The sequence below is a fragment of the Panthera uncia genome (genome assembly GCF_023721935.1).
Source record: "Panthera uncia isolate 11264 chromosome B3 unlocalized genomic scaffold, Puncia_PCG_1.0 HiC_scaffold_2, whole genome shotgun sequence".
Classification (NCBI taxonomy): Eukaryota; Metazoa; Chordata; class Mammalia; order Carnivora; family Felidae; genus Panthera; species Panthera uncia.
Window position 1 is genome coordinate 5,644,884 of NW_026057583.1, and position 21,912 is coordinate 5,666,795.

The 21,912-nt window shown below is 57.9% G+C and overlaps 1 protein-coding gene across 2 annotated transcripts in view; it reads right to left on the bottom strand.

Annotated features, from left to right (window-relative positions):
- The window catches only part of TMED3 (transmembrane p24 trafficking protein 3), an 87,922-nt gene that overhangs the window by 33,443 nt on the left and 32,567 nt on the right, over nucleotides 1–21,912 (bottom strand). The window contains exon 3 of one of the 2 annotated variants that reach the window (XM_049614382.1): nucleotides 1,148–2,077. The exons of the other annotated variant lie outside the window; for it this stretch is intronic. Within the exon in view, the coding sequence (XP_049470339.1) occupies nucleotides 2,063–2,077 (15 nt within the window). The 3' untranslated portion in view covers nucleotides 1,148–2,062. Of the gene's footprint in view, nucleotides 1–1,147; nucleotides 2,078–21,912 lie in introns of those variants that run through there. 2 annotated transcript variants of the gene reach the window in all.

The window sequence follows — 21,912 nt, forward strand, 5'->3', positions numbered from 1 at the left end:
CCCCCCTCCCTTCCTCCTTCCCTCCTTTCTTCCCTCCTTCCTTCCCTCACTCCCCCCTCACTTTTAGCAGACACTATTTGTTGCTGATAATGTATCAATGGTTCCCGGAACCCAGTGTATACCTTTGGTCTGTAAGTTCAAACCTTCTTTCATTTCTGGAGAGTTTTCATAAATTAGATCTGGAAATGTCTCCTGGCTCGCCCCCCTCCCGGTTTCCCTCCCTCCCTCCCTCAGGCCTGCCTTGCCAGCCCCCTCCGTGTGCATCGTGTGCATCGGCCTCTTTACCTCCCTTCCCTTCCCTGGTCTGGTCCAGGGAGTGCTCTCCCCTCCCCATGTCCCCTCTGTGTCCCCTCCATGTCCCCCCCGCGTCTCCCCCCATCCCCTCATGTCCCCCCACGTCCCCTTGCTCCGTCCCACATCCACTCGGAGCCTCAGCTGCACACAGGCAGTCCCTCTGTCCCGTGGCTGAAGCCACCACTCACACTCAGTGGTGTGTGCCCAGTGGACAATCCTGGCCTGCGGTTCACGGCCTCCACGCAGGACCCCTTTCTCATCCCAGGCCAGTCCCTGCGGGTCTCTGGCTCCCAGTGAAATCCAGTGTCTGGATATTTGACGGCTGTCCTGGGCAGGGGACAGAAATCTCCAAGGATGCTCCCCCTCCCCGCCCCCGCTCTTCCTGTCCCTGTCTAACGGGGTTCAGGGACATTTTCCCCGACCCTCTGCTCCAACACAAGGATTTTTTTCCTCCTTGGGGGCCTCCTCCGCCCCCTGCTCCAGGGCCTTGCACCGCCTGGGGGAGCCCTCTCCCCTCCGTTTCCTCCTGGCTTCCTCAGGGACGGGCTCTGTTGCGGATGTCCCCTGGGGGTCCAGCCTAAGAGTAGTCACCCTCCCCACCCCTGCAGCTCAAGGTCCAGCTGACTGCCCTCCCCGCGGGGCCACCCTGGGGCCAAGGCCGCAGGGACCGGCAGGTGCGGGTGGCCCGGTCTGGGACCTGGGGTGAGCAGGCCTGCATTTGGGCCTGTCTGGGTGCTCGCCCCAGGTCCCCAGGCCGCAGCCGCCCCGGCTGGTGCTGACCCACAGCGGACCCACCCACCACGGCACAGACACGGAAACTGGAAGACGCATTTATAAATTCTACAAAAGCAGCTTCCTGTCTGTTGAATTGAATGATAAACAATTTGGCTTATATTTTTGTACATCTTCTTGTGCAAATCAGTAATTTGATTTTACTGCATAAAAGTATGGGTTTGGGCAAAGTGGGGTCAACAACAAAACCCAGCAAACAGCAACTGGCATCTCACACTGCAGAGTCTGAGGACAGCGTTTCATGGAAATGTCCAGCCCTCCCCGGGGATGCTCCTCGAGGCCAGCGGCAGAGGGGTGGGTACCCCGGCTGAGGGTGTAACACTGGGGGAGTGAACAAGGCTGAGAGCCATGCGCGAACGGTGGGCCAATATCAGCAAGAGGGCCTGTGCTAGTCCGACAAAACTGGGGGCCACGGGCAGATGCCACCAGCAGGGTTTGGAGCTGGGGCCAGAGCGGCAGCGGCCTGCGTGGTCAGGGGCAGCCGACAGCGAGACGGTGGGGTCCAGCGGTGGCTTCAGCCCACCCGCCGTTACTGTCTGTGTGCAGCAACCACCGCCGGTTAAAGGGCGGTGAAGGGGCCAGCGCAGCGACAGCCAGCCTCTGCCTGCATCAGGGGCGGTTGCGGGCATCGGACGAGAAAATGAGATATGAAAACCCTCCGGCAGAATCCAAAGGCAGCATTATCATCGGTGTTTGATTGGGTGTGGCGGATGCATTATTCCACGTCGCAAGTCTCCGGTGAATCCAGGCGCTTAAGGGACAGCGAGTTCCCGAGCCCTCGTTAGCGAACGCCTGTTTCGACAGTTCGCTCCTGGCGCGGAGATGCCCGCAGAAGGCTCACCGCAGGCTCCAGCCAGCCCGTCCTCAGAGGTGAGCCGGGCTCCAAACTCCCGGGATGCTGCTAGGAGCGGTTATCACAGGAAGCCCACGGCCTGGCCCTTTGTTTGTTTTCTTTTGCATTTACTTAGTCAGTCACTTATATTTTCATTATCTGAAAGAACGAGGGTAAAAGAAACACACGAATGAAGCAGGCTTGCCTCCGAGCTCTGTATTTGTTAACAAGCTTCTTCTAAACAACAGTGTTCGAGTCGCAGGGGCTTTGCAGAGACGGCACAAGAGATGCCCACGTACCCTAGACTGGATTCCACCTGCTGCTACCATCTGACGTTAACACGGTTCACCCGGCACGAGCGACGACCTTGCGTTGATGCGTCCGTACGAACTCCGGTCGCCCAACATCTTCTGGGCCTCCGTCGTCTGCACCCACTGCCTTGATCTGTCCCAGGACCCCCTGTGGACACTGCCTCGCATTTCCCCGCCGGGTCTCCTGGGGCCGGGACGGCTTCTCAGACCCCCCCTCGTTTGGGATGCCCTTGGCAGTTTGAGGCGGGTCAGTATTTTGCAGACTGTCCCTCACTTGGGTTTTCCTCATAGTTAGACGGGTTCTGGGTTTGGGGGGAGGGAACCACGGAGGTGAAGTGCCCTCGGCACACATCAGACCGCAGGGACCTACCGCCCGTCCGGCGCATCACCGTTGCTGCTACTTTGGTCACGTGGGTCACGCTTCTCCACCGCAAAGTCGCCCTGTTTTTCCCCATTTCTGAACCATATTCCTTGGAAGGAAGGCGCCACGTGCATCCCGCACCGACTTCTTCCAGATAACAGACGAACGCAATTGCCTTTTCTCCCTCGCTTCTTTACCTCCTCGGCGCACGCTGGAATCGCTGCGGACCCCCGGGTATTTATTCCAGCGTCGGGGAACGGTCCCCCCGTTCCCCCCCCCGGGAACGTCCCGGCTCGGCTGCTCCAGCCGTGGCCACCGGCAGCTCCATCCGGGGCCCCCGGACTTCCGGCCCACGGATCCGGGGGAGAGGTTGTCCCGGGCCACCGAGGGGTCATCTGTGACAGCAGCGTCACGGGGTCACCGCTCCAGTTCCGCGCGGAAGCTCCAGCTGTGCCTCACTGCTTCCACCCTCGGCCCCACGTCCCTGCCAACCACGCACGTGACCGCGTGCGTACGTACGCACACGTCTCACTACCGAGACGCTACACCCGTATGCGGACACACGCGTATATACCTGTGCGGACACGCACATAGATTAGCAACAAAATTGCTTTATTGTCAAACAGGTGCTTGCATAGTGATAAAGCTTAAATGTACACGGGAATTACACTTTACCAAAGGCCTTAAGAGCTCCTGCGGGCTCGTCCACTACTTGAAACATCTGACCTGCGCTCGCGTCTAGCGGCGTCCTTCACCAAGACGGGATTCCGTGTTTTCACCAGGGCGACTTTCCAGCCACGAGGCGCACTCGCGGACTCACACGGATAAAAGCCGCCCACTCCGTGGGGTCCTCCCAGACCCCACTCCAGCGCCTCCACCTGGCAGGACCCCCAGCCCACCCCCGTGGGCGCCCCCCAGCCCCCACCCCGATGCCCCCACCCCGACACACACCCCCAGTCCCCACCCCGGTGGGCCTTCCCAGCCCCGTCTTCAGAGACCCTCTGTGTGCACTTCCCGCTACCCCCCACGTATCAGGACCACGGGGTCGTTTGGGAACATTCCTCATGGATCCCGTCTCTTCCCTCCTCCGGTTACTACAGGTGCCAATGAGCGGTCTGTGCCCACAGGACACACGGGGATGGGTGTAGGTCGCCCCCTGCAGAGCAACGAGAACATCCTGTCTTAGCTCCGTTCTGTGCGTATGTGTTCAAAACATTTTGTTTTAAATCTTCATTACCTAGGCTTTTAACATCAAATGTATGGTTGTTTCCTTTTCCATTATAATGTCCTTGAGATTTCCAATTTAATTAAAACTATCTTTTAAAAGCTATCTTATGAATTTTTTTAATTTTTTTTTTTATTTTTGAGAGAGAGAGAGACAGACAGACAGAGCACAAGTGGGGGCGGTGGCAGAGAGAGAGGGAGAGACAGAATCCGAAGCGGGCTCCAGGCTCTGAGCTGTCAGCACAGAGCCCGACGCGGGGCTCGAACTCACGAACTTCGAGATCATAACCTAAGCTGAAGTCGGACTTAACCGACTGAGCCGCCCAGGCGCCCCTTGTAAAAATTATTCTTAATCGCACAATTAATATGTGAAATTCACGCTTGATTCTTTTTTGTTTCCTCCTAGTATCTTTCTGTTTCCTGCTGGAATGTATCCTGTAGCTCTCCCTTCCGGAGAGTCTGTGGAGGTAAACTGATCGGAGTCCTTATAAAAATGCCTGCATGTCACCCCCCAGTCGGATGATGACGTACCGAGAGGACATTCAAGCAGCAAACACACCCCCTCCTCCCCCAGCACCTTGTAGACTTCCTCTCTCACCCCGGGCTGCTGGGGTGAGCCTGATTCTCATTCGGACGTCGATATTCTGCCTGTGTTTTCTGGGAGTTTGGAGAATTTTCTGTCTACGTCCTTGCAGCTGAAATGCCACACCGCACGGCCGGCTGTCGTCACGGACTTGCTCCTCAACTCCCCCTACGTGGCAGGTGTGCGGACCACGGTCTGTCCACAGTTGGACGAAACGCCGCGCTCTCGTGGTTCCCCGATCCCGCGCCCCCGCCCGGTCTACGTATTCTCCGCCTCTCACGCTGCAGTTAGATGGCTGCTTCCGTCTCTGGACTGACCCCTCGCGTCCCTGGACATTTCCTTTCTACGACCCGCACCTCCCTCCTCTGCGGTCTGGGAGGACGCCTCACTTCAGCCTACGGCTCACTCACAACCCTTTCCATCCGCTATTCAACTCAGTGCCCGGGGACTTGATTTCAGCGTTTTGCTGTTAGTCGCAAGGTCTTTGGTGTAAACGTCTTTCTGGTGTCACGGGTGCATCTGCTCTCGGCGGGGCTGGGGGGACAGGAAGGCCCCTCGGCACAGGGCGGCGCGCACGGCTGGCGGGCGGAGAGGCACAGGTGCGCCGCTGGGGACGCGGCCGCCCAGGGCCCAGTGGAAGGTCGGCTCCCCCCCGATAGTGAGTGCTTCCCTCTTGGTTTAAATAGCAGGGGAGGCTGTTCTGAGTCATGTGATGGCTTCGGAGACTTGCAGGACCACAGGAGTCACCGGCGGCCCCTCCCGGCTAGTTAATGCCACGTCATCAGCGGGTCTGAGGCTGTCCAGTCCCTTGTTGTCCAAATACCACCAGGGAGCAGGGCTGCTGTGCCTCCCAGCTCCCTAGCAGCCCGTCCCCACGTCACGGCCCGTCCCCAGGTCACAGTCCGTCCCCACAAGGGTGAAAGAGTCACACCACATCCAAAGCCACAGCCCAGCCAGATGGGTCACCTTAGAATTGTCTTCCCTTGTTTGGACACAATGTCTCTTTTGCAGGGGACTGGCTTTCCCCGAATGTTTACTGGCTCTTCCCCGTGCCCGGTCCTGCTGGCCGAGGTCTGGCCGCTGACCTGCCATCTAGGAGAAGGGGACGGACCCCCCCTGCCCCACAGAATGTGTGGTGCCTGCTGGAGCCAGGCCAGGTGGCTGGGCTCAGGGCATCCGGGCGCAAGCGTCCCCTGTCCTCTCAGGGGCCGCTGGCCTTCCCGGTGCACGTGCCTACAATCACTCTTCCCGCAGGAGAACATTCCTGCTGCCCGGAGAGAGGGGAGACCGTTTGCGTGGGGTCAGCCCAGCCGTCGGACGCCCCCCCCCTCCCCGATTCTGGTCCCTCCGTCCTGAGCCAGCACCCACCTGGTGTCCCGAGGCTGCCCCCCCTTCCCGAGCCAGACCTCCAGGGCCCTTCCCGGATCCTGGACCGCGAGTATCCAGGGTTGCTTACGTGCGAGGCAGCACGGAAACAAGTTTACACCAAAATATTTTATCTAAATAACATCGGGGCCTCTTATCAGCTTTTCTGCGTGACTTTGGACAAATAGTTTCATCTCTCTGATTCCCATCTCTTCGGCGGCAATTGAAGGATCCCACGAGATGATCTGTAAGTTCTTTCCACCTGAAACCCTGTATTTACACATCAAATGCGCGGTGTGACCGCCACAGCCAGGCTCCCCACCCCCACATTCCCGCAAACACCCAGCCTCCCACGGTGACCCCCAAGGACAGCCAGCGACCCGTCCTGCCCCGCTCGACCCTGCCTTCGCCCCTGGGTTTACCGTAAAACCTCGGTAACTTGGATGACACTAATATCGAATGTGTGATCATCCCGTGGCTGGACCAAAGTTTATCTTTGTTTCCACAGAAAGTGCAGATAAACGGGGTCAACAACACTCCCAAACCCGTGTTCGAAATCCTGAAGAAGGAGCTGTTCCTCAAGTCCCTGCGCGCATTTTCGACACACGCATTTACATCCACCAGGAACCAGCTTTTAACCCACAGCGTAAACACCAGATGGCCTGGCGGCCGGGACTCTCGTCTGCGTTACCCCGGCTCCTTTCCCGTGGCCCCGACGCATGCCCGCCCCACACTTGAGAACGGGAAAAATCCCGTGCCACGCAGCAGAGCGCGTGACCCACACTGCAGCGGAAATGAGGCGGTGACACAGGGGACTCGGGTCCTGCAGCACCAAATGGAGAATCTGTAACCACGGCGGCTGCGGCCGGTGGAAAGGGGACGCGGGAGGGGGGACGCAGAGGAAGGGGCCTGCACCCTCACAGAGGGGCCTCCAGCCCTTTCAGGTGGGCACGTACCGCCCACGGCCAGACGCAGGACGCCATTTCTGCAGGAAGCCTCGCAGCTTTGGGGGAGGACCCTGTCTTCAGGATCCACGCATTTTACGGTGCCACAGACGGCGCCACGGCCTGAGCCACGGGTGCACCGGCTGAGACATACCACGCCCGGAAGCAGACATGTTAACCGGTAGGTAATAAGACGCACCATCCCGCGATGCCTGGAAGTCACCTCCAGTTTAATAGACGGACACTTACAGTCTCGTAAACTGTGTATTTTACATCCTTGCCACTGTTAAAGAGAAGCAGATGAACTCACTGGGCCCCGGAACGTCTGCGGCCCAAACCCTTGCGTCCGGAGTGGGCAGAAGAGAAGAGCAGCCCCCGCCAGGAAGTCCGCCAGGAGTGACCTTGCGCAGAGCACATCAGCCCTCTGCGCGGGAGGACTCCGCCAGGCGAGCCGACTGAAGCCGCCCCGTGCTGCAAACGTGGCACCTGGTGGCTGTTCACCTAAAGAGACACTTTGCGATTTCCTAGGAAGATGGGGGTCTCCCAGATTCCCCCGAGAAAGGGTTCATCGTCACGGGTGTCACGAGGCACCCTGTATCCAGCCTGGGGCTGACAGAGTGAGGATGAGGGCGGTGAGGAGGGGTGTGCACGGCACAACTAACCGCCCCTCAAACCGCATGCTGGGGGCGGACCCTCCTGAGCCAAGAAGGTGAACCCACAGCGCCCCTGGTGGCCAGCGTGCTGCCTGTCTGTCCCGTCACAGCGAGTATGTGGCGGTCAGGGTGTAGGGACAGATTTATTCCCACTTTCCCCATTTCCTTTTTTTTTTTTTTACATTTATTTGTTTTTTGAGAGACAGAGAGAGAGAGGAGACACAGAATCCGAAGCAGGTTCCAGGCTCCGAGCCGTCAGCACAGAGCCCGACGCGGAGCTTGAACTCACAGACTGCGAGATCGTGACCTGAGCCGAAGTCGGACGCTCAACCGACTGAGCCCCCCCCCCCCCCCCCGGCGCCCTCACGTTTCCCATTTTGTATCCTACCTTCCTCCAGTGTCTCGAGTTATTTCCGTGATGGGTCTGTGTCCCCTCCCCCATATCTGCCTTGAAAATCAAACTTCACAAGTGCTTGGCCGTGTCTCTGTGGCTCTGTGGCGCTGACCCCACGGGAGAGACGGCCACGGCCAGCAAATGACTCTGTCCTGTAAGATGAGACAGGCAGCCCCTGGGGGCAGTCACCGAGCTGGCACGCCGGGAACTTCCAACCACCAGCAGCTGACCCTGCCAGGCCCGGATTTTTGGCCACGGCGACATCTGTCCCCGTCACAAATGAGGCCCCTCCTTCCCAGATGCGTCAGGCGAGAAACTCACCAGATGCTGGAAATTTTGATCCCAGTTGCCAAGTTCTGGCCTAAACTGAGGATTTTCAGACCGATTTATAAAAAGTCAGGGTAGGAAGCTATGAGAGACATTTCCCTAAAGCCGTCCGGGACGATGCCCATGGCAGCTGTATCTGTGGCAGGACAGTCTCGGGGCAAAGGGAAGGAGTGTACAAAGTATGGTGCATTCACCTCCCTGGCCTGTCCTTCAGCCACTAAAATAAAGTTAGTGCGATGTCTGAGATACCAGTTTATCAGACGCTGTATTTTAAAACTACAGAAAAGGGGCGCCGGGCGGCTCAGTGGATTGAGCTTCCGAGGCTTGATTTTGGCTCAGGTCATGACCCCAGGGTCATGGGATCGAGTCCCGCGTTGGGCTCCACACTGATCATGGAGCCTGCTTGAGATTCTCTCTCTCTCTCTCTCTCTCTCTCTCCCTCTGCTCCGCCCTGACTCTCTCTCTCCTTCTAAAGCAAAACTTTGTTTTAAAAAATGTGTACAATTTAAGGGGCACCTGGGGGGCTCAGTCGGTTGAGCATCCGGCTCAGGCTGTGATCTCACGGTTCGTGAGTTCGAGCCCCGCGTCGGGCTCTGTGCTGATGGCTCAGAGCCTGGAACCTGCTTCGGATTCTGTCTCCCTCTCTCTCTGCCCCTCCCCAGCTAGCATTCTGTCTCTCTCTATCTCAAGTTTGGATAATAAAACATTTGAAAAAATGTTTTTAAATGTGTAAAATTCTAAAAATAAAATAAGGGGGGAGGGGCCGAGATGGCAGAACAGCACGGAAGTGTTTTGTGTGTCCTTGAAATGCAGCCAGATCAACGCTAAACCATCCTGCACACCTAGAAAACTGATTTGAGGATTAACGCAGCAATCTACACAAACTGAACCACAGAACTCGGCAGGTTCTGGACATGGAGAGGCGTGGAGAGGCGAACTGTGGGGGGGAGACGAGCCGTGGAGGGCGGGAGCTGTTTTTGCTTGTGGAAAGAGGACGGAGACGGGGGGAGAGTATAGGATAGCACCCCCCACCCCGGAAAGCAGCTGGAGAGAGAAGGAGGAGTACGCAAGGGACCGAACTAAAAATAAAATAAAAATAAGAACGACAAAAGGAATCCTATATATTACCATCCCAACAGAGAAAATACCTCTGCGTAGGGATTGGGAGGTAAGGAGCAGAAAATAAAAGTCGCCAGGTTTTCTTTTTTTTTTCCCCCATAAAATTTCCTTGACAAGTATGACCTTGCCCCAAGGGGAAGCAAAGGAACGGAATTCAGGGCTTCCTGCTCGGCGGGGCTGCCCCCGTTTATTACATCCCCAGAGCTGTCTCCCGGCCCCATAGCCTCACACACAGACCTGTAATTAAAATGTGTGTCTTATGTCTCTTGACCTTGGTGGGAGGACTGCTTTTCCTCAGGCCCCGACATGCTCGACGTTAGACCTCTCAGCCGCATGGAGGGAAAGCCTGGTCTGCCTTGTCCCTGTTTGCGGCCCCAACGACTGGAGACTTCATCCAAATCCTTCACACAATTTTCTACAACCAGGCCCCCCGTGCAAAGGTTTCCCAGCCCTGCTGTCGATTCTGGCTTGTGACTGTGAAAGAATCCCGTCGTGGCTCCCCCTGCTGACCCTGCCATGGGCAGACCCCGGCCCGCAGTCGGGGCCCCGGTAGCAGCCCGCCCGTCTCCGGGTGTCCCTGTCCCCATTCTGGCCAAACCGTAACTCTTGGCTTCCCACGTTACCCTGTGCTTCCCGCCCCCACCCCCTCTGTTCCACCCGAACCTGTCACACCTTTCCCCGAGCCGGGCCCCTCCGGACACCTCCCCGGATTTTCCGGGGCCGCGTGGTTTCTCTGCTGAGTCCCGGTCCTGACACCCGACCCCGAAGAGTCCATCTACGATCTCGGGCTCCCTGCTGAAATTTGTGACTGAACCTTCTTACACTTGCTGGAAAGCTCTGCGTTTCCCCGTGGATTTGCTGGCGCCCTCACCCCGCGCGAAGCCCCCACTGCATCCCGCATGGAGTAGGGTCCTTCCCCTAATTCCCCCAACCCACCCAGGCTGACGGGGTCTCTCTCACCCCTGCACCCACAGCGCCCCTACGGACACTCACAGGCACACAGTAGGTCCTCAGCGTTGAGGAGTACAAACATGACCAGTCCCGGGAGGCCATGCTGTGCCTCCCGTCCTGCCAGGACCTGCCACCTTCACTCTTGTCCCCTGCCTTACCGTCCCCGGCCCCTGCTCCAAACCACGTCCCATCCAAACTCGGCGCAAAGTCCCTCGCTCTCGGGCGCGTCCCTGGTGCGCCTGTCACCGCAGCCTTCTGTCCTCTCCCTCCACCGCGCGTGCCCGTGCCCACCGCGCCACGAGTCTAGATGGCCGCTCACCTCCCTGCACTCCCCGTCCATGCAGCAGGGTTGCGGGACGGTCACCGTGTACGGGGCGTGCGGCCAGCGAGATCAAAGGCATGCGCACACGTACAGGTGGCTGGGGGGTCACAGGGCACCCGCGGACGCCGCACGCGGCCGGCTCACGGGAAAAGGTTGTTGAAAGGCTGCAAGGTTGCTCAAAGGGGAGAAGGAGGCACCGGTGCCTGGCCATCTTGCTCGGCCCTTGCGTTCCGCCCCACCAGTAATTCACGTTCAAGGAGGGCACACACCAAGACCCTGGCATGCGCCCACCCGGGGAAAGGCAGACCCGATCCGGCCCTGGCAGGCCCCGGTGGGGTGGGCCGAAGCCGGCTGCCCTGTTCGGTAGATGGCTGCGGCACAGCACGAACAATTCTCGCCCATCCCAGGGACACGCCCCGAACGTTCAGTGACACGAAGCCAGAGCGGCGTGATGCGTCCGGTCCCGGAACGGTCAGACCGTCAGCAGGCCCGACAAGGTCACAGTAGGACGTCCTCGCCCCTGGCGGGCGCACGATGGGGCCTGCCCGAGACTCGCACATCCCTCCTCGCCCCAGCCAGACCGCGAAGGTCCCGCGAGGAAGGGCACCACGTGCGTGACGCCCGTTCCCAGGCCCTCCCGCGTCCAGGGCACGGCCCTGCTCGGTGAACACGCCTTCAGCACAGCTCAGCTGGGGCCACACGGGGGTTCCCTACCCGGACGGCGGCCTCCCCTCTTCAAATCCGGTCCTGGGTCCACTGCTGAGGTGAGAACTCCAATCCCTAAGGCCTCTGAAAGGATCGATCAAAGCTTCTCGGTGGTTTGCTTGGAAATGCCAGTCCTCCAGGGGGTTCCACGGCAGAGCCCCCCCCCCCACCGAGCACAGCCATGCCAAGGACTGGCTTTCCCATCTCCAGCTACCACCGGGGTCTCCAGCTTCCCGGGGTCTCCAGCTACCGCCGTCCACGGAGTCTCAAAATTGCTAAGAAGGACAAAAGGATTCAAACGATGAAATTCAGAGCCGTGAGCAGCCCAGGAAAGGGCTCTCAACTCGCACGCCGTATTTCTATTGGCCGCCCAGCTTCTCCGAGGAAGGATTTACCTCTGGTCGTGGCCCACACTAGCCGCCCCTGACCGGGAAGGATACATACTCACCTGCCAGAGCGGGGAGCCATTAGTATGCTGTCCTTAGTCCCGCCCGGCCTCTGCTGGCCGTGTGGCCCCAGGAGAGTTACCCAACCTCTCTGAGATTGTTTCTCCCTGCACGCGTTAAGTGATGACACAAACCGTCACCCCGGAGGCCTGCGCATGCCTTTGTCTTCGACACTTGTGAACAACCAGCCGCACTCAGGCTCACACCCGAGACAAATACGCAGAGGATGTTCAGGGTCAGCGGTCAAGGTCAGGGGTCAGGAAGACTCACATGAAACACCTTGGGTACCGCGTTCCTGTCAACACATCCTGCATGAAAAAGGCAGGGCGCGTCCGTGGAAACGTATCATGACAGACTCAGGAAATCATAACTTGGATCGAATCTCTTGCACGACGTGGCTTCCGAGCTGTGCTGACAGCTGCCACGGCCTCAGCCGTCCCGCAGCCCGGGTACCATCACCTCGCGTGCGTGTCTGTGGGGACACAGCACTTACGTGCTCCTCACAACTGGGACCCGGAACCTATGTGAATCACGAGGCGTCATTCATGGTCCCAATTCGTGGTCCCAAATACAAGCACTTCCCGTCGAGCGGAGTTGGTGGTGGAACTTCTTACGTGAACAGAACCAAGTTCCACGCGAGCGCGGCAGCGAAGACTCGTCTGGCGCGCCGGCTGTCCTCGTGGTGGTGGTGCTCCGTGGCCGGCCACGTCCCCGTGCCCCTGCATGCGCTCTGGCCGCGTGGAAGACCCGCCACCTTGTGCACTGCCAGCACAGGGCACCGTGCTCCCTTCTGACGGACAGAACGGCACCCTTTCGCAGTCAGGAACGGGACGCGTCCTCGGCCACTCTGCCTCGGTGGCTGTGGGGCCGTGATGCCAGCGTCCTGTTTATATAGTCGCGGGGACGATGCACGAGGGGAATCGGAAACACGGAACCATTCTAAGCATCGGAATCCCGGGCGAGAAACACAATAGTGTGTTTCTTGTTTGTTTCTGGAAGGAAATACGTAAGCCTCCTGGGTTTATGGGCTAAGTTAATGTCAAACACGGATTCGTTGAACGGGCAGGTGGCAGATGTGTGTGAGATGCATGGGGTACGGTGGAAAGGACAAATCCAGAGTGGCTCTCACCCAAGGCCACCTACAAGGTTGCCAGCTACCGAGCTGCTGTGCCCAGGGTAGCTGAGGGGGACCGGTTTCTCGGGAAGCCGTGGCTCATCCAGTGGAGAGCAGCAAAACGACTAAAATCCAGAGTCACAGGCCAGTTGTCTGTCTGCTGCGGGACGAGAACCCCGGCCCCCCACCCACCTTCTGGAACACCTCTTCCCCCATAATACATAGCGGTCAGCAAGCCCCAGGCCAACTGGAGATGTTCACTCTGATAAAACAGGCGGCTGAGGAAAGAAAGCATGCGAAGTGCTTTTATTTGGCGGAATGTTCAGTGGAGTTAACAGGGTATGAATTCCATCTATTCCAACGGCTTGGGTTTACTGATGGGGAAACTGAGGCTCAGCGACGGAAATAATCGTGCAGCAAGCCGATGGTGGGCGGGCCCACTGCCATGATCTCTGAGCAGTGCTGCTGACCGTGCAACAGGGCAGCTCCCCCCCCCCCAAGGGGACCCCCCCCCCCCCCCCCCGGCCCGCCCCCCCACAGGGAAGCCCCCCCCACAGAGCAGCCCCCCACAGGACAGGTCCCCCCATGCCCCGGCCCCGCGCTGTCTCTGGCTACACCGGCTGCATCCGGGCGTGGTGGCTGAGTTATAATGGAAGCTGCAGGAAAACATCGATTTCCTATAATGGTTTTATCTATAGAAACTTGTGAGGACATCTTTTGGCGACAAGGTCTGGCATCGACCATCCGAAAACCTTGGAGGAGACGGGACGCTCCCAAGCGGTGCCTCCCCCGCGTGAACCAATAACCCTTTGCTCCCCGAGAAAAGCCTCTTTCTGCACGGCAGGCTGTAGCTCCTGACCCGTCCTCGCCACAGGACGCATCGCGGGGCGGAAGCCGGCTGCCAGCATCAGGGGCATCTAGCTGTGTCCGCGGTCGCGCGAGTTACAGGCTTCAGGAGAACGCGGTCACGGCGTCCAGAGAAGCCGCGCATCCACACAAGGCTGTCCGACGCCAAGTGCGAACGGACGTGGGAGGACAGTGGAAGTGCAGAGGCCAACAGGAGGCACAAGGGCAGAATGTAACCCCAGCGGAGCCGCGGACCCTCCCTCCCCCTCCCCGGAAAGATCTAGCTCATGACAAACCTGGGCGGCAGGAATTCCCACCACCTCCATGCTAAGGGTGAGAAACACTGCAGCCCAGAGAGGCCAAGTGACTTCTCCAAAGCCACACAGCAAAGGAATGACAGTCCCAGAAGCAGACCCAGGGTTTCCGGCTTCCAGATACTGATCTTCCTGAGTTTCCCGCCATGTCTCATGCTGCCCTAGCTTCTCGGCACAACCTCCTTTCGCTCGATGAAACGTAGGCCTCTTGGAAGTTCCCCTCCTGGGTCACTTCCATTTTCTCCCCTCAAACGATTTTGCCGTCAGTCCCCCTCAGAGCGTCAAACGGCCCGTCTGCAGACGCCCCGTTCTCCCGCCGCCCCCAGCCACTGTCTGAAGCTCAAAGCCCCCTCTGCACCCGTGTCACAGACACCGGGGGTGTTTGAAACGGTTTCTGACGGGAGCCAGGAGGAGCAGGTGCGGCCACGGCCGGCCACGGAGCGGGTGCCCCGGACCCTCGGGGGAGGGTCCGCAGACAAGGCTGCCCAGGCCAGGCCTCCGTGGGGTGACGTGGGCACCCAGGACTCCACACGACGTTCACCCAGGACTGGGGCTGGCCGGGGACCCTCCCCCGCGGCCTCCCTGCCCGGCGCCACGGTGTGGAGCAGACACGGACGCTTCCCGTTTTCATGGCACCTCGCGGTTTCCCAGGCGATTTTCTCTCCATTGTCTTCTCTGGTCTTTCGACGACCTTGTAAAGCAGGGAAGGAATGAACTGGAACTCCCAGTTTTATAAACGAGCAAACGGGGGGTTCCGGAGGCTTGGTGACTTGTCCGAGGACCTGAAACAGCCGTGCCGGGTGGTCCTCTGCCCCCGACGCCCCACGCCTTGCCACCCAATACCCCCGCTTGGTTATGCTGGGCCGACCCTGGGCTGCTTTCCCCCTCGGCCGCCGGAAGAGGCAGGAGTCGGCAAGTTCTTCTGAAAAGGCCCGGATGGCAAACATTCCGGGCTCGGGGAGCTGGAGAGCCTCTGTCACAACTATCCAGCTGTCGTGGCTTCAGGAAACACAGACGCAAGTGAGCGGAGACGTGTTCCGATAAAAGTTGACCTACAAAAACAGAGGGAGAGCCAGACTGGGCCTGCAGACTGTAGGCGGCCGACCACCGGCACGAAACCCCGGAGACGCCGTCTGCTTCGTGGAGCTCTGCCCCCGCCTCCCTCCCGGCCTCCAGACCAAGATCCAGGCCTGAGCGCGGCCAGAGCAGGCAAAGGGGCTCCACACTCCGGGAAGAAACCGTGTGCTCGCTCAGAGCGTCCAGGACCTGAACGTGCCAGCGGGAGCCGGGGGAACAAACGGCCCAGGATCCTGAGGGCGCGGGGCTTGCACCGGGAAAGGGGGCACAAAGAACAGAGGCTGCAACGTGGCGACATACAGTCACGTTCCCACGAGGCAGGGCTCGCTACCCAGCTACGTCCACGTGGAGCCAGAGCCGGCGACCGCACGGCCGGGAGATCCCTCGAAGCTTCGGCTCCACGGCCTCCGGGAAATGTAGGGGTGCCAGAGCCGTTGGGAGCACAGCCAGGAAGGGTCCTGGGGTCAGAAGGACACGTGGTAGGAGGCCAGGGGCCCCTCAAGCGATGCCCTCCCCGGGAAGGCGCAGACGGCAATCACACGCCTGCCGAGGCCTCGGACGGAGGCACCGGCATCCTTGGGGTGCTCGGTGGCCTTGTCTTCTGCTGGCCTGGACGGACGGGCTCCCCAGTGACGGGGCTCCCCCAGAGTGGCGAGGGTCACGCGTCACAGGGGAGACGGACATTTCTCCCGGGGCCCCTCCAAAGGGACCGTGGCTGTCCACCTGAGTGACTCTGTGTGTGGACTCCCGCAGACGGGGTCTGAGCCTGTGTGCCATGCCCGCTGCTCAGCTGGGCACAGGGGGAGGGGTCGGCCCAAGGAGGAGTGGACACCCACTTATGGGAGGTGGCAATGGGCGTGGCTGATTGTCCAGGGGTCCAGAGGGAGCAAGACGGGGAGACCAGAGATCAGAAAGAACGGGGGCAGGGGGCGAGGACAGACCACCGACGCTGGCCCACCCGAGGACCGACCTCACCCCGTCCCCAGTGACGTTGTTACAAAGTGCATGCTTCCTGAGTCCATCGCGCTCCGTCCTGCTGGGTCATCGGCTGCGAGTCCCAGCAGGGAAGGGGATTCTTGTGCCAGGAACGCAGCCAGGGTCCCCTGGACGGGCAGCCACGTCTACCTGGACCACGTCGTGCCCGTGGACCGGCCGGCAGGGACCCTTGTCTCTACGTGTTGTGTCAGAACACTCCTGTGCCCCAGCCACACGGCGGGGACTGAGAGGACCATGCCCAGGGCGTGGGGGCCCCCCGGGGGGGCCCGGGGTTTGGGGGGGGGGGGTTCCACCCAGGAACAGTGGTCAAGGGGCCAAGCAGCAGCCAGCCGCCTACAAAGGTGAGGAGATGAAGGGCTCAGACCCCGCAGGGGTACAAGTCCGCGTCAGCCCGCAGGCAGCCTGGACGAGGCCAGTGCAGGACCGAGGGGCGGGAGATCGGGACGGGAGGTGAGAGACGCCGTCCACTCCTGCCTCAGGACCAGCGGCGGCAGGCACGGGGCTCACCCTGCCGGTCCTCCCGCAGGCGGTCTGGACGAGACGGTGGCCAGAGTGGCGGCAGGACTCTGTGCGCGAGCGGCATGAGGACTGGACCGTATCCGCCACCTCGAGTGACTTCCCTCCCGCTCGACCCCCCCCCCCCCCCACTGGCAGAACAATGTGTTTGCACAGGTGTGACCCGAGGGCGCCTGGTCTGGGCTCCGCCACGGACCCCCTGCTCCCGGCCCCTGGGGCTTCTCCCGAGCCCCAGCCGCCTGCAGAAGCCCACCGGGCGCTCTCTCCCCGGGGTGCAGGTGGGGGGGTGCTGACACCCCACGGGGCAGCCGCGGCCGCTGGGGCGGGAGCCAGAGGATCAGCCCCCCCCCTTCCATATCTGGTGCAAAACTGGGCAGCGCCTTCCGTCCGGCTTCACGGAAGGTCCCGGCACATTCCGATCTGAGTCTCCCTTTTGCTCTCTCCTGCCCTGCGACTCCTGATCCCTGAGGTCAGTTCTCAAAGTAGACCACCTTTTCGTGAGCCCCCATCAGAGGGCCTGCTGTTGGGGGGGGTGCAGGGGAAGTTCTGCCTCTTCCCTGCCCCCACCTTCCTCGCGGCTCTAATTTCTGCGTAAGACGGGCCGCTGAGGGCCCTCTGAATGACGAATGTCTCCTCCAAAGTGACTTCCTGACTGTCTAAGACCCAATAACCACGTCTAATGAAAATGGCGGCAGGGTCGCCTGGGTGGTTCAGTCGGTTGTGCGACCGACTTCGGCTCAGGTCACGATCTCGTGGTCTGTGAGTTCAAGCCCTGCGTCGGGCTCTGTGCTGACAGCTCGGAGCCTGGAGCTGCTTCGGATTCTGTGTCTCCCTCTCTCTTTGCCCCTCCCCCGCTCATGCTCTGTCTCTCTCTCTCTCCTCAAAAATAAACAAACATTACAGTTAAAAAAAAAAAAAAGAAAATGGCATTAACCGTCCCCACCTGACACGCCTTTTGCGGTCGGTGGCGTTCAGAGGCAGAGGTCGCTCTGTTCCTCGTCCTCCCTGCGCAGGGAGCACAGGCCCTCTCCACCCGGGCACGGCTAACCTCTGGAGGCGGACGATTCTTTGCTGTGGGGCCGTCCTGTCTGTCCTGTGACGAGGACACTCAGCAGCCTCCCTGGTCCACCCTCCCGATGCCAGTAGCCACCCCCCGCCCCAGTTGTGGCATCAAAACTTTTTGCAGACTTTGCCAAGTGTCCCCTCGAGGCAAAACCGCTGCTGGCTGGGAGCCTGGGGCTGGGAAGTCCCTCCGGTCCCCACTGTCTGCCGCTGGGGCGGGAGCCAGAGGATCCGTGGTAACACACGTATATTGGGGGCTGTCGTGGGCACCGGAGGGAGAGTGAGCAGGGCCTTGAGGCTGGGCAAGGCATCTGGACCGTGCCCCTGGGGCAACGGAAACCATCAGTGGGGGTGGGGCAGTTGCCTGATCGGGGTACCCTGTAACTCACCCCAGTTGCTAGGCGGATAAACAGCTGGAGAAGAGGGGTGCCCCACCCCGGCCCCAGAGCCCGCACCAGCCTCTCTGGCCGGGATTCCCGCTCCCCGATTTCAGCTGTCACTGCAGATAAGAGCAGGATTGCATTTGACAGTTCTCACAGATGCAATTTTTATGTGGCCTTTCCAGAACCCATTTAGGTTGGCATTTGAGTAACGAACACCAGGAGTGCTCTGCCCGACAGAGGGAGGCAGGTCCGAGACCTTTCCGACATGCAAATCAGACCGTGTCTCTGCCTCGCTTAAAACCCTTCATTACACGCAGAACAAGGAGAAAGGAATCCCAGATTCTTCTGCACGTGGCCCCCGCGCCAGCCCTGCTCTCACCGGCCCCCATTCCCGGCCCCCCCCCCCAGCCCCGACTCGGGAACCTGGTATCTGCTTAAAATGTTATTCTTCGCCATAGTATTCTTTAGGAGAAAAGGCAAAGCAAAGACTTTTTTTTAACGTTTGATTATTTCTGAGACAGAGACAGAGGGTGAGCAGGGGAGGGGCAGAGAGAGAGGGAGACCCAGAATCCAACGCAGGCTCCAGGCTCCTAGCTGTCCGCACAGAGCCCGACGCGGGGCTCGAACCCACGAACTGTGAGGTCATGACCTGAGCTGAAGTTGGTCGCTCACCCGACCGAGCCCCCAGGTGCCTTTTTTTTTTTTAATGAAAGCAAAGACATTTTTAAACGTTTAAAGACTGACTTAACCCCACACAGACTTTCACTAGAAAGCCATTAGAGCGCATATTCAAACACAAGTAGAAACCATGCCATCGAGGAAACAACAGTGAAAACACAGATAACACGTGTTGGTGAGTTTGGTTAAACACCTACTTGAAATATCTGATGTTTCTTATTTTTAAAAGTCAAACCAGAATTGTAAATAATAATAGCAAAAAGTAGTAGGTGTTCAACAGGAATCTAAATACACAAATCCCGTATCCATGACTGGGGGGGAGGAGAGTGGAAATATGGCTTGTTTGTTTTAAGTGTAGTTAAACATGCAATTTTAAAAACGGAGAGTAGCCATTAAATGAACAGAAACATTATCTGTAGTCTCCAAATCGAAAGCAACTGAAAAGAAGAAAAACAGAAGCAGGAAGCGTTATCAAGCCAGCAGAAGGCAGAGAAGAGAGAAGGAAGCGGGAGGGCAGGCGAAGAGAAGCGAGCCCACCTATATTGGTAACACTGCTCTGTGTACACGGCTCGGGAGTCTGCGACACTGCGTGCGGGGCATGTACGAACACGTAACTCCGCAGTGAAAGTGTGCATCCACGTCCCTGGGGATGACACCCAAATTCATCCCGGTATTTGCCTCGGGGGACGTGGAGGCTAGCAAGGACCAGTCTCAGGAACGGATGGACGGCACGCCTCGATTTCCCTGCAATGCTTGATTTCTTTCAATGGAGCTCGATCACAGGAACACGGTGTTAAAATTCGATAAACGCAGGTTGAACAGCACCGCCGGCTTTCCCAGGTCTCCCGCTTGCCTAGGCGAACCGTGATGTCCGCGCCCCTCTCTGGCACTCAGGATTTCAAGAGCAGCGAGCACCCCTTCAGAACCAGACTCACACTGGAGACTGTTAATAAATTAGAGCAGAAAGGAGGAAAACTAAGATAAAAACAGAGAGGGAGGCAAACCACAAGACTCTTAAAGGCAGAGAGCAAACTGAGGGCCGCTGGAGGGGTGTCGGGTGGGGGGATGGGCTGGATGGGGGACGGGCATCAAGGAGGCCACCTGTTGGGATGGGCCCCGGGTGTTGTATGTGAGTGATGAATCACTGGGGTCTATTCCTGAGACCAATACTACACGGTATGTTAACTAACTTGAAGAAAGGAAGGAAGGAAGGAAGGAAGGAAGGAAGGAAGGAAGGAAAGGAAGGGAGGGAGGGAGGAAGGAAGGAAGGAAGGAAAGAAGGAAGGAAGGAAGGAAGGAAGGAAGGAAGGAAGGAAGGAAGGGAGGGAAGGCAGGAAGCAGGAGAGCAGGGAATGCCCAAAGGAACCAAGTGGGGTTCCTCTGTGTCCCCCCGCCCCAGGGCTTCCTCACTTGCTCTTTCTGTATCTAATCTAGAAAATACCGACCATGTCTACCCCTCGAGACCAAGGTCAAATACCCCATCTGCTTGAAGCCTTCCCAAATGCCACCAGGCAGGAGTGAGTTCCATAGAACTTTATCTACATACATCTTTTAAAATACCTTGCTTTTGGGGCACCTGGGTGGCTCAGTCCGTTGAGCGTCTGACTCTGGCTCAGGTCATGATCTCGCTGTTCGTGGGTTCGAGCCCCGCGTCGGGCTCCGTGCTGACAGCTCGGAGCCTGGAACCTGCTTCCGATTCTGTGACTCCCTCTCTCTCTGCCCCTCCCCCACTCACGCTCTGTCTCTCTCCAAAATAAATAAACATGAAAACGCCTCGCTTTTCACGTGGCATTGTGCGCACGTGTCCACACCACGTGCCCTGAGGGCGGCCACTCGGGTTCATTCCTCTACCCGCCTGGCGCTTAGCCAGGTGCCCGCATGGGGCAGTTATTCAGTGTACTGTGCCCCCGACAAGACTCAGCTCCCTTCTGCAAGGACGTGACCAGCCCTGTCCAGCTTCCTTTCCTAGAAGGAAATACTAACAGCTTCTAATTCTGGTAACTGCGGACTGGATGATCTGGGCCCAGCCTGCCAGAATTTTGCTAGGAATAGACAGGGACTTCCTTTACATGATGAAGAAATTTACGGGGAGGGGGGGGGGGGGAACAACAAGAAAAGACTACAGAGGACATCACACTTAATGATGATAAAATACTGCAGTGTACCTGCTGAAATTGGGAAAGAGACACGAATTCCCACTCTCACCACGTGTATGCAACGTCTTGCTGGGGACCTAGCCAGCCCACAATGGTAAGAAAAAGAAATAAAATATATAAAGATTGCAATGGAAAAAATAAAATTCCTATATTTTCAGGTGTCATGATTATGCTCATAAAATTTTCAGGAGTGCTACAGATAAAATCCTAAAACTAATAAGATTAGTAAAAAAAAAAATGATCGCTGGAGACAAAATCTATTTTATTTCCATGTGGCAGCAACAGGCAAAAATGAATATTTTCAAAAATGATATTTCTAACAGCACCAAGAAATGACAAGCTTCTAGAAATACAGAGACTAAAAAATACATGAAGCCTATACGGAGAGACATATAAAACTTTATTGAGGGAAATTTGAGGAGGGTTCAAATAAATGGAAAGGAACAGATCAGAAAACTCCATATTGGAAAAGTGGTCCTTCTCCCCAAACCACCTTTCGACTCAGTGCACTCCCAGGGAAAATCCCAACAGGGTCGTACTGGGTTTAGGTTTTCGTTTCTCGTGTGGCTGGCTGTTTCCAACACATACGTGGAAATATCTAGAGTTTCATTTATCAAGTTACTGGCGGCCGCTGAAGTACAGGGACTGATCAAAGAGCTTGGAAACAGCTCCACAGATATGTAGGAATTTGATCAAGGACAAAGATCATATTGCTGAGCAGAGGGGAGAGGGTGGTCTTTCCAGTAAATGCAGCTGGGACAATCTAATAATGTCGGATGCTTATGAAATACAAAAAGCAGCAAAAGTGGATTGCAGGGTTCTCTTCCTAATTCTGAGGTAGAAAATGTTTGGCTTTTTAAAAAAAATTTTTTAATGTTTATTTATTTTTGAGAGAGAAAGAGAGAGGGAGAGACAGCATGAGTGGGGGAGGGGCAGAGACAGGGAGACACAAAATCCAAAGCAGGTTCTAGGCTCTGAGCTGTCAGCACAGAGCCTGACGCGGGGCTTGAACTCACAAACCACAAGATCATGACCTCAGCCTGTCAGACGCTTAACCAGCTGAGCCACCCTGGTGCCCCATTTGGGTTTTTTTCAAAATAAGCCGTAAGAAGTGTTAGTTATAAAGGAAACAATTGATAAATCAGAC